This window comes from Gopherus evgoodei, chromosome 14, assembly GCF_007399415.2.
Source record: "Gopherus evgoodei ecotype Sinaloan lineage chromosome 14, rGopEvg1_v1.p, whole genome shotgun sequence".
NCBI lineage: Eukaryota > Metazoa > Chordata > Testudines > Testudinidae > Gopherus > Gopherus evgoodei.
Genome location: NC_044335.1, coordinates 26,652,370 through 26,664,930, shown reverse-complemented (window position 1 = coordinate 26,664,930; position 12,561 = coordinate 26,652,370). Strand labels below are relative to the sequence as shown.

At 44.8% G+C, this 12,561-nt stretch overlaps 1 protein-coding gene across 1 annotated transcript; it reads right to left on the bottom strand.

Annotated features, from left to right (window-relative positions):
* Positions 1–1,383: 1,383 nt before the first annotated feature.
* RAB5IF (RAB5 interacting factor) lies at positions 1,384–12,199 on the bottom strand. Its single transcript, XM_030533340.1, has 4 exons — positions 12,007–12,199; positions 6,292–6,395; positions 3,496–3,625; positions 1,384–1,967 (listed from the first exon to the last, which is right to left on the bottom strand). The coding sequence occupies exons 1-4, from the start codon at positions 12,139–12,141 to the stop codon at positions 1,926–1,928; spliced, it is 411 nt and encodes a 136-aa protein (XP_030389200.1). The 5' UTR covers positions 12,142–12,199; the 3' UTR covers positions 1,384–1,925.
* Positions 12,200–12,561: the final 362 nt, after the last annotated feature.

The window sequence follows — 12,561 nt, the reverse complement described above, 5'->3', positions numbered from 1 at the left end:
AAGGGTATTAAAAAAAGCCCCATGCTCCCAATATTTTATAATACTGAGAAGACAGAGGATAGAAGCCACACAACTGGTTAGTCGGGTGACATTATTTAATAGATTGCTTTCAAGTATACAATGATTTTATTGATGGGTGGGAATAACTAAGGAGACACACAACCTTATGATGATAGCAAAGAATAAAACTAGTGGACAGGGCATTTCTCAAAGGAAATTAATGCTTACAGCTGAGGAGGAGAAAATCATAGCAGAGTTTAAATCTAACACACACAAGAGTAGCATGTTTAGGAGTCTGCATGAGATCATCCACTTTTTAAACTGGCAACTCAGACTGCTATAGCAGCAAGCCTCAGCTCCTCTTTCCACAGCTCACCAGGACTAATGGTTAACCATATTTCCCTTCCCAAAGTAGATATCCTCCCTATTAAAGTTTGGGGGGGGGGGAAATGAATGGGAAACTTTCCTACTTTCAGCACTGAAAACAGTTATTTAGGTGCCTAACTTTATATGCAAGCCTACGAATTCTGGGCTCTTGAGCTTTCAGAAGAGAGGGACAAGGAAACAATGCAGGATTTCAACAAGAGATTATTAAAAGTAGGTCGAATTCTCACCATAAGACAATCTTGGTACAAACCTTCCTCCAGTTTATCGGAACTATAGGTTAGAACAACAGGGACTATTCTACAACCAAACCACACAGTGGCACTGCTTCCTGAAGATAACTGCGTAGGCAGAACTATGCATGTTACCGCTGTCAATACAAGTTGTGAAAAGATACATAATTAAGCATTTTAGAGAAGTAAACAGCCCCCAGCTTACCTCTGTGGCAACACCCAGGAGTAGCTCAAAACTGACGGGATAGCTCAGCAATGTCTGGATTAGATGGTGCTTTGCTCAGTATCATGAAGAGCCCAACTCTGAAATCCGGAGGCCGTCCGCCCTTGGGAAAATGCCTCTTTTAAAGAAGAGTTAGTAATTCTGCATCCTGAAATTAGCTGCCTCAATTCTACTTATTTTTAGTCTCCTGCATTTGTCGATGACGAGAACTGGAATCCCGTTAACTTATATATACACACACTATTAAAAAATTTAAGATTTTAAGCAGTTAAATTCAGACATTTAAAAGAATGCCTCTGGAATTATTTTGTCCATCTAGACTACTGAACTCTGAGGTAGGCTCCGGGAACTGAGTTAGTAGCCATCTGGACTAGATGGAGGTCCTAAGCATGATGAACACTGTTTACAAGTTAAACATTCCCAAAGCAGATCACTTTAACTCTCCCCAGCAAAATTATTTAAAAATCAATGTCTTTAGCCAAGAGCATTTGAAAATTCTGGTGATCAAATGATTCTTAATTTTAAAAAAATATATAACAATAGTCATTTTACTCAAATAAATCACATCTTTAATTATCTTCAAAGAAGCCAAGGGCAACCATTGAATTCCATGTACTACTTGAATGCTGCAGTGTTCTCCACTGACAGTACCTTAAAGTGACTGCTGTTTTAAAACTGTATGTCTGAAGGACAACAATGGAAGACAAGTCACAATTTAAAGACAGATTTCATCCAGAGGGTGAGGTAATTTACACAAATGAAATTAACAGATTCACCCTTTATTCAATAACTGTAACAACCTCCTGTGTGCTAAAGTCATGGAAAAAGTTCAAAAGTTGAATAGTCTTGAACTGTTTTCAAAAATTGTGATGGCTTTTAAAAAAGTTCCAATAAGCAACGCTTGTATAAAATCAAGACGGACTTGCTTCTCGATTAGGGGAGCTGGGGCTGTTCCAGGCTCCTCGAACCACTGGTACGAAAAGATGGCTGATTTTCATCTCCCACCAGTCCATTACGGGCTCTGATTTATTAAAATGTTCTTGGATTTATTGAACACCGGAATGGGAGGCAAGGACTGCAGACTGTCAGTCGTAGTGAATGGCAGTGTAAAAGATTATCCAAACAACCTGAAGAGGGGACAAACAAGGAGAGAACGTGAAGGTTAATCAAGCCCCTGTGGAAAGGTTTCAAACATTTACCGCCCTCCCCCTTATCACAAAAAAGAATGAATTTTTCAATAAGCCATGCTAGTGCTGTGAGTGGTGCTAGAGAACAAGCACAAACAGAATCCAAGGTGCAACTCCAAGGGGGTAAGTCATTTTTACCATCAGAAATCCTTCACTGTTTTCAGTAAGAGGCCTCTACTGGACAGGAAACTAAAATTCAACTTTGGGGCCACTGCGGACAGCTATAAGGAATGTCACATACCACAGACTGGTGCAGTCTGCCATCTGATTGGCTTGGAGTCCTACATGCCCCATGCTGAAGTGCCACCAAAGAATCTATGCCAGCTTCAAAACAGCTCCAAATGGGATCACAGGTATTTGGGGGGAGGAGGGGAGGGAATGCTTTAAAAGGTGCAATATTACCGAGTCATAGCAGAGACCCTGAAAGATAAGAGCAGTGAATTCAAAACAACAAATGCCATGGCTCTAGATTACACCCTGATGGAGATGGGGAGCAGATTTTAAAAATAAAGTTGCATCATCATGAACCATAGGGTTAGACGGGTCTAGTCAAATCCCCTGCCAAAATGCAGGATTTGTTGTGTCTACACCATCCAAGACACATGGCTACCCAGGCTTCTTTTGAAAACCTCCAGTGAAAGAGCTTCCACAACCTCCCTGTTCCATTGTCCCACTGTTCTTACAGTTAGGAAATATTTCTTGAGATTTAATCTAAATCTGATGTGGTTTGAATCCACTGCCTCTTGCCCTGCCCTCTGTGGCAAGAACAACTTTTCTTCATGTTTTTTATGGCAGCCTTTCAAGTATTTGAAGGCTGCTACCATGTCCCCCTTTAATCTCCTTTTCCAAACTAAAGATACCCACTTCCTACAGTCTTTGCTCAGATGGCTTGCATTCCATCCCTTTGATCTTTACTGCTCACTTCTGGATCCTTTCCTGTTTCTCTACATCCTTTCTACACACTGGTGACCAAAACTGGACACAGTACTCCAGCCAAGACCGAACCAGCACTGAGTAGAGCTCGTGTTGAGGTTGTGATCCACCATAATCCCCAGATTCTTCTCAGCAGTACTAATGCCAAGCCAGTTATCTTTCTCTATTTGTGCATTTACCTTTTCTTCCTTAAGTGTAACACCTTACATTTGTCTCTGTTGGATTCATTTTGTTGTCTGCAGTTCAGTTTTCCAATTTATCAAGATCCCTCTGAATTTTAACTCTATCCTCCAAAGTGATGGTAACCTCCCCTAGTTGTGTCTCATCTGTATGCTGGAGAGAGGGGGAGCACTAAGAACTAAGTGACCTTACGACAGCTAGAGTACAGCCTTTCCCCTTGCTGTGAAGTTTCTGCCCCTTAGCCCTCCCTTACCTAGGATTCCATGGCATGTTCCTACTCACTCACATCTCATCACTACTGCTCCACAGACGGTAACTGGAGCAACTGGAAAGGAAGCGGGGAGGAGGGAATTACCAAAAACAGTGCAAACGATGTCATGAATCCTTCTTTCGTTAGCTCCCATGTGCCTCCATACTCCTCCTCGTCTATCTGCTGAAAGCTACTAAAATAGAGGTACAGGACGCCAGCGTTGATCAGGCAGAATCTGGGGACAAAGATATTAGGAGCCATCATTTCCAAATTACAGGATAAAACCATCTAATGATCTAATCAACATTACAGCCAACAAGTAGGATGTTGTTCTCCTGTCCCCAGCTTGCTAGAGGCTCCAGTTCAAACTCTTCTGCCTTCTGGAAAGAAAGCACATAAGAGCAGATTCTCTCCAGTGCAGGGAATGTTAACTCTACCCACCTTTTTTCCCATCCTGTCAAGTGCCGGATCTACAAGTGCATCTACAGTCTGGCTTCATATAGTTGTAGCAGGAAATGAGTTCTTATCCAAGCCTAAGATTACTGCCATCACACACTGTCAGTAGAGTACAGATTTGTGGCCCTATAGGCAGGGACTGGTAGTTAAATGCTCAGGAGATCAGCAGCATAAAAGCTAAAACCCAGGGACTTAAATACAGTATCAGACTCTTGGTCTCAGCACCAATTAACTAAACCCAAGTCTAACAAAGCTCATCTCACCCTAAAACACCCAGGGCCCAATCTGCTGCTCCCCTGTGACCACACTTTATTGCCTTCTAGGCTAGTGTGAAGGGGATCCCTACAATCAGGTGCAACACGGAGACAGGCCTGGACAGGCCAGAGGGGAGATCTGATGCAGCCTGGGTAGATCTGTACCCTGGACATTCTGTGCTCCTGGCCAGTGCTAAGGGCCACCGCAGCTGCGGTGTAACTTTGGGCACCCATCAGCCTGTCCCAGAGATCTCACAAGCTCCAGTGCAGCGTTAAATCTGGCCTCAAGAGACTCAGGATTGGGACAATCTGGGAAGTGAAAACTTGCCTTCAAACAGTGCACTTCTTGCAAGGAGAGTTGTGTGGGATGAAAGGAGGAGGGTGGGAAAAGCCTGGAGCTCTGTGCCAAATGGATGCACAACATTTACCAGAGAAACCACAATAGTTGTAGTTGCATTAAATGTTTCTGGCACATTAGGAAACTGTTAAACACAAGCTCTCCAGTGTGGAAGATTCCACTGTTTACCAAATATCAGCTTCAGTTACTTTGATAACCTTCCACACGGGAACTCATTTACACAAACAACTGGAAGACACACTGAACTTGTAAGTGAACACAAGCAAGAACACAGTATTTCTCATCTGTTGTTACTGTAGTTTAGTTTTAACTATTTATAACAGGAACTGAAAAACAAGGTCTCCAGTGGTTAATATAACGTTTTTCCTGGGGCTCTTACTCCTCAATTTTTGCAGAATTTAAGGTTTCAGTAACACAAAAAGTGTTTCTAGCCCTAAGAGTGGTGAAGATAATTTTCAAGACGCAAAATGATACAGTGTTTTCTTCCAGAGTCTGCAAAAAGCTTCAATGTCTCTGCTGCTCGGAGCTTTCCCAGGCGGTTTCGCAATGGTATTAACAAGACTAGTCAGATTCAGTGCTACTATTATGAACCATGTGAGCAACAATACAACTCTCCAGAATTGTATCAACATCACACTGCTGGTGCTGGGGAAAAATATGAGCACCAGCAGAAGCAGGCACTGGAGAAGACCTCTGTGGTCAAAAACAGTCTGAAAGTGTAGAGAACCAGAGACTACCTTCTTTCCCTTTGCCCTCCTGCAGCAGCTAAGATGTCTGAGAGAAAGAGGGAGACAGAAAACTTCCTTTCCAGAACTTGGAGGGGTGTAAAGGTTTAAGTTTTTAAAGACATCAACTAGCCACAGGCAGATAGAAATATGGAGTCCCCCATCAGAACTGAGGGACAGAACCCAATATGAAATCCCAGTACTCCTCCGCTTCAACACCTAGAGCACCGCCTCTGGTGCCCTTCTCTTTTCCTATATTTACTTCTGTCAAGCTGGCTTGGTCCTTTAACTCATGGGTGGCTGGTAAACTTTCCAAACCCTTTTATAACATTTTTAATTAATTCGTTTGCTCACTATAATACTGTGATGTCTTTACTAAGACGGGAACAAGGATCCTATACATGTAGGCAGATTAGAGGTTTTATTATACATATGCATGGATATAAATAAAAAAAAGTTAGTTTTGGATGCCCCTTCCTCTTACAATGATATTGAAGGTACAGATTTTGGTAAAATAGTATCTCTCATGAAAGGGATGAGAGAACAGCAGAAGCCCCCCAAGAATGATGTCTTGCTTGTTATAGTTTACATTTTCTACTGTTTTGGAGACACCTTTTTGATTTCAAAAGGAACAAACATCCCTAGTGGGACTGTACAGAACACATTCTACAACAAGGGTACTCAGCTTGGAAGCTGCAAACAATTATCAGGTTCGTAACCACCCTGCCTTTCCCATACAGATCCCAGTTACATAGGACGGAGGGGGTCCCAGTATGGGGAAAAGGCATCATGGTATGGAAAATATTCAGAATCACTGCTCTAAAAGACAGACATTGGACATTTCTCCAGTAAGTCCGAGTTGTTTTTAAAGTGAAAAAACTATTCAGAATAGGGGATGGAGGAAAGAGTTACAGGTGCCAATTGGCTCATGAAATCACATGATTCATCCTTTGGACTATGATACAGTATTTAGAGGAAATGTCAGACTTTAATGCATTGCTAGCACCCCACTGCTTTGCCTTTTTAAAAACAGACTACAGATATTGTGACCTCCACATCTGAAAAAAAAACAAAAACCCACGTCAGATAAGAAAGAAACAAACCTTACATTGCTATTCCCACAAATCCTTTCAGTGGAACTACTCCCCAGATGACTCCCAAAATAACTGCAATGATCTGTCGGAACCAATAGATCACGTCTAAAAACTCATCCTGAGGAGAGAGAAAAAACAGCAGTTTGATATCTCACATACAATATCTAGTTTAGATAAAACATTTATAAGAACCCCTCATGCAACTAACTTGGAAAAAAAAATCAAGGCTCTGAACACAGATTGCTTTTCAAAAGAAAAAATATTTTAAGTCACTATATATAAAAGTATTTGAAAGTAGCTAACAGCACTAGATGGATCCCATCCCTCTCTCCTCTTCTAAATTCTGGCTTCAGTTTACAGTTCTCCCACTGGTGGGACACACAGAGAACAGATATTTAGTCCATTTGTTTTAGAATTAGATACTAAAAATGTTCAAAGCTCCAACTTTTCAGCTATTTATATTTTTTACCAGTTTAAAAGGCTACATCATTCTTGAGTTCTTTCCCATCACCCACAAACAAATGTTGCCAGAAAATCAGAACTCTCAAGCACACCACAAATGACAGAAACAGGTATGAATGAATCATGGAGATAAAAAACCATCATCAACAAGGGAAGATTTTGAGTCTCCATGGGACTATTAAAAAAAGCGGGAGGGGGAGAATCAGTTATGAAAAAAGATTTAAAGTTCAATTCTATTCCAAAGAGACTAAAAATGGCACCTACTTAAACTGCATCCCATGTCGGTATATAGAGCCATACTTGAATAGCTGAGTGACAGTTCTATTCCTGTTCTCCTTGCAGAGCTCATGAAGCTAAGAACGCTTGTATTCTATTCTGCCACATACTTCAAATCAAAATTCAATTCTGCTCTCAAATACGAGCACTAGCATAATTTAGGACAGAATTTGGCCTACAGAATTTTTATTATCGGCTTGTACAAGGTAGTTCGGGTTTCCACACTTCCCAGCATCTCAGCTTGTTTGAAGCCAAACAGGTAAATTAATGCCTTAACATCCTCTCTCCATGCATTGATGTTATATAGAAGTCAATTTCTCCAAAAAGCTCAATATTTCTTATTTGAATGACGCAATCTTCATTAATTCACCTTCTATCAAGTTCAGAGTTTTTTTTTCAAAGAAACATTTGCACACAGAGGAAAGATGCTCAGGTGACTCAAACGTGGCAGCATCCGCAAGAGCTCTGACTCCTTTGCCGTGTTGGCAGTGGCACCTCAGAGAAGTCTTTTTATTTGCACAATGACTGACAGACAGCACTGAAAACTCAAGCCGTTGCCCTGCTGATTGCGTTGTTACAACAAAAAGTTCGGAGTCACAGCTCGCTTGTAGCAAGAAATGCAAAAATGTCACAATTTCAGCTAAAAATCATGGCTCACATTCTTCCAAATGTATTATTTTTTTAAATTGCTAAAAAAAGTATCTGATTCAAATAGAAAAAAAATATTAATACTGATTTTTTAAAAAATATAAAATGATACTAAGGCTTATTTTAATAGGCATGTGTAACATGCCTAAATGACATGGTTTTACAGGTTTTCTGTAATCTCCAAATACAACTTTATAAAAACAGAAAATAACTACTCTCCAAGTTACGAAGGCAGCCCTGCATTATTTATGCTCTGCTCCTATTTGGAAGATCACAGCTCTGACTCTGCAAACACATATGCGGAACTTAATTTACACATGCAAGTAATTCCAGTGACTTCAGCAGAACAATTTTATGTGCTTAAAGTCAGGTATATGCATCCATTTTGGAGAATCCAGGCCTTAATGTGTTGTTTTAATGAAAGCTGAAAGAAAATCACAATGAATTGAGTAGCCATGACCTTTATAATTTGAAAAAAAATACAGAAAATTAAGCCATGACAGCATGACAGACACTCAGGGCTTGTCCTCACTATGGAGCACTGCTGCAATCCATGCAGTGGCATCAATTTAGTGGGTCTAGTGAAGACATGCTCAATTGATGGGAGAACACTCTCCCATCAATTTCTGTACTCCGCCTCTAATGAGAGGTGGAAGAGCATCTCCCGTCAACACAGCGTAGTGTGAACCCTGCGGTAAGTAGATCTAAGCTACATCAACTTGAGTTATGCTACTAACATAACACAAATTGCATAGCTTAGATCGACGGGCAGCAGTAGCTTAGACCTGCCCTCAGATTCACCAGTTACGCTGTGTTACTCCCCAAATAGCACAGCTGGATGACCATCATCTTACAAGAGATAACTAACATTTGGGTGTTTCCTTTGGCTTATTCCTAGCTTTGATTTTTGGATTGTGCAGGTAGAAATCTGATTTAACTCTAAAACAGAGTCAATGAGCTGAATCCTGCTCTCAGTTACCTTTGTATAAATCCAGAGTTAACTGTGGTGCACTGTGTACTCTGGATTTATACTAGTGTAACAGAGTAGACTTTGGTCCTCTAAATACTTAAGTTGTAGAACTCACACTGAACATTTGTAACCAGCTACATTCTAAGATCTGAACAACAGGAGCAAATAACCCTTTTAAACCAGCAGTCTAAACAAATGATTGACATGAAAGGGGCAACTGCACTGAGAATATGGAGTTGTATTCACTTGGGACACTCACAAGGTGACAGTACAGGCAGAGTGCAAAGCAAAAGGAAGCTGTAGATCTACTTATATCACCAACACAGTATCTGAGCACCTCACAGATGAAAAGTTCATCCTCACAGCACTCCTATGAGGTAGGAAGGTATTACTCTCATTTACTACAGATAGAGAATTAAGGCAGAGAAAGTTTAAATGATTTGTTTTACATAAATTACAGGAGAACTGTCTATTTCTGCAGTAGAGGTGGTTCATGTGACCAAATGAAACTCATCTACCCTTAGGTCTGGTCTACAGTTTAAAAATTTGACAGTACAGTTATGCCAGTCAGGAGTGCAATTTTTCCCCACTTCGACTGACATAGCTGTGTCCTAAGGTAGACACAATCATACCAGCAAAGAAGGCTTTCTGCCTGTACAGACTACCCTGTTCAGGTACCTGGTTTAAGTTACACTGACAAAGTAACTTTTGCTAGTACAAGCTCTCTTTCCACTAGAGGGGTCTGCCAATATACCACTACTGCCAGCAAGTGTTTTTAAGCCTAGACAAGTCTACAGCAAGCACTAAAGCAGAGGTGGGTAAACTATGGCCCGCGTGCCACATCTGGCCCACAGGACCATCCTGTCCGGCCCAGGAGGCTAGCCTCTGGCTGCTCCCCCACTGTTCCCCCTCCCCCACAGCCTCAGCTCGCCCTGCCACTGGTGCAATGCTCTGGGCAGCAGGGCTGTGAGCTCCCGGGGCAGCGCAGCTGCAGAGCCCAGCCTGACCCCAGTCTCTGTGCTACATGGTGATGGCGGCATGGCCTGGCTCCAGCTGGGCAGCGTGGCTGTAGCATCGCCAGGCAGCGTGGTAAGGGGGAAGGGAGCTGGGGGAGGGGGTTGGATAATGGGCAGGGGAGTTTGGGAGGTGGTCAGGGGGCAGGGCTGTGGATAGGGGTCCTGGCGGTCAGGGGAGGAATGGGGGAACAGATGGGGGGGGCAGTCAGGAAGGAGGGGGATGGGTGGGGCAGCAGGGGGCAGTCAGGGTACAGGGAGAAGGAGGGGGTTGGATGGGGCAGGAGTCCCGGGGGGGGGGGGCAGTCAGGAATGAGAGGAGGAGTTGGATGGGATGCAGGGGTCTGGGGGTCGTCAGTGGATAGGGAGCAGGGGTGTGTGGATGGGGCAGGGGTCCCGGGGGGGCCATCAGGGAATGGTGGGCGAGGTTGGATGGAGCAGGAGTCCCGGGGGGCCAGGCCATGACCCCCTCCCTTAACTGGCCCTCTATACAATTTACAATGCAGCCCTCAGGCCAAAAAGTTTGCCCATCCTTGCACTAGAGGCTACATCTATGCCAGAAGTTTTCTGAAATCCACCCACTGTTCTTCTAGCACTGCTGTAGCATTATCAACACCAGTAGGAGGGCCAGTGTAGACTAGCTACTGACATTTTTTATTAGCATTGCATGTTTCAGAACTAGTCTAAACCACCATGCAATACTTAACACATTCCTACATATCCTTATTGTGAATGGTGGTATCTTTTATTGAACCAACTTCTATTGGAGAGAGAGACAAACTTTCAAAGCCTCACAGAGTTCTTCTTCATGTCTGTGCGGTTCAAATGCTTGTCTCTATTACAAATAGAAGCTGGTTCAATAAAAGATATTACCTCACTCACCTTCTCTATCATAGGACTGAAACAGCTACAGCGACAACTACATCTCATTGCAATAGACGTGCATGGAGAGATTTTAACTATTTCTTTTCTTCCCTTTTTATACATGCAAAACATGAAATTGCTTGTGTGTGTGTGATGTTAGGTACCCTATTCAGGTTAGGTGCCTCACCTGCTTCTGCATCATTCCAAAAATCTCAGCTTCCTTCCAGCTCACACCATTCATCAGACATGGCTCACTGATAAGAGTCAAGACAGGTCTATACTTAAAATGCAGCAGAGGCACAGTTGCAATGGTGCAGCTGTGCCACCGACGTGCTTCAGTAAAAGATGTTACTATGCCAATGGCAGACTTCTCCCATCAACATAGTTAAGCCACCTCTATGAGGCCACGTCCAAACTACCCGCCGTATCGGCGGGTTAAAATCGATTGCTCGGGGATCGATATATCGCGTCTAATCTAGACGCGATATATCGATCCCCGAGCGTGCTTATATCGATTCCGGAACTCCATCAACCCCAATGAAGTTCCGGAATCGACAGGGAGAGCCGCGAACATCAATCCCACGCGGTGTGGACGGGTGAGTAATCCGATCTTAGATATTCGACTTCAGCTACGTTATTCACGTAGCTGAAGCTGCGGATCTAAGATCGATTTCCCCCCCATAGTGTGGACCAGCCCTGAGAGGCAGTAGCTATGTTGACATAAGTCCTTCTGTCAACAGCTTTGGTTAGGTTGGTATAACTGCATCATTCAGGGGTGTGGACTTTTCACACCTCTGAGCAACATAGTTATACCAATATAAGCTCATGGCATAGACCTGGCCTAAATGAGCACAAATTAATTCACAGTATCCTAAAGAGCAGCGTAGGTTGAAAAATGCCTTTAGCTGCTTGCATGGGAAGTTTTATAGCTCCAATTATTAAAGAAAAGTTATGAAATCAGCACACAGACTGTCTCCAACACAGAGCACTGCAATTTCATTCCAAGTCTCTGTGCTTTAGTCTCACAGGAAAGAAATGACTAGCCTGATTTCTGAAAAATACTCAAAACAGAGTTTCTAAGGATGTGCCAAAAAAAAAAAAAATGCCAGAGAAAAACACTTTTAAAAGGGCTTCCCCAGCCCATGAGGGTAGAAGTATCCTCAACCCTCCCACTGCCCATGGGTGACCCCATGAGGTGGGCAGCACCAGCACCCCCCAACCCTCCCAGCACCCACAGGTGCCCCTCAGCGGGCGGCAGCAGCCCCCCCACCCTCCCAGCACCCACGGGTGACCCCCCCAGTAGGCAGCAGCCCCCCCACCCTCCCAGCACCCGCGGGTGACCCCCCCAGTAGGCAGCAGCAGCCTCCCCCAGCACCCACAGCAGTCAGCAGCAGCCCCCCAGCGCCCGGGAGGGCGGGGGGAGACGCGCTCCACCCCCCGCCCAGCCAAGCCGGGCCGGGCCGTGCCGGGCCACCCCGCGCGGGCCCCGGCCGCACCTTGTCCTCCCACGCGGAGTCGCTCCGCAGCGCCTTGCCCCACACCGAGACGCGCAGCGCGCCGCCGCCGTTAGCCACCAGGTGCTGCTGCGGGTGAGATGGCGGCGACTCCTCCTTCCGCCGGGCGCCGCTCATCTTCCCTAGGCCCCACCACAGGCCGCCCCGCCGCCCTCAGCCCCGCGGTCACGGCAAGGGAAGCAGCGCACGTGACGGCCGGCTCTTGGGCTCAGCCAATCACACCTCTTCCTGCCAAGGAGGGGAGGGGGAGGGGCTGACGCCGGACCGCCCTCTATCACATGATGGGGAGGGTCCGTTTCCTTCCCTACGGCAGGAGGGAGGGGTCATGCTGAAAAGCGTTGCTGCTATTCCCTGGAGGGTGGGGCCTGAGAGCTGGAGACAGAAGCAGCAGAATGGGGCGGGGCTTTGGGAACGAGGGGGAGAGGCTTTGGGAAAGAGCAGGGGGGGGGCCTCTCCCACAGGGGGGAGGGGAGCGGCAGGGGGATAGGGGGCAGATGTCCCACTGCAGAGCCCACAGTCCCTCTTGTGCTTCCCATG

Excerpts from the sequence above, each read along its gene's own strand:
- RAB5IF (XM_030533340.1), bottom strand. The coding sequence starts at position 12,141 with ATGAGCGGCGCCCGGCGGAAGGAGGAGTCGCCGCCATCTCACCCGCAG. Across the intron at positions 3,626-6,291 it reads GGATTTGTGGGAATAGCAAT|ATTCTGCCTGATCAACGCTG; the intron begins GTAAGGTTTGTT and ends CTTTGTCCCCAG. Across the intron at positions 1,968-3,495 it reads CATCGTTTGCACTGTTTTTG|GTTGTTTGGATAATCTTTTA; the intron begins GTAATTCCCTCC and ends TCCCCTCTTCAG.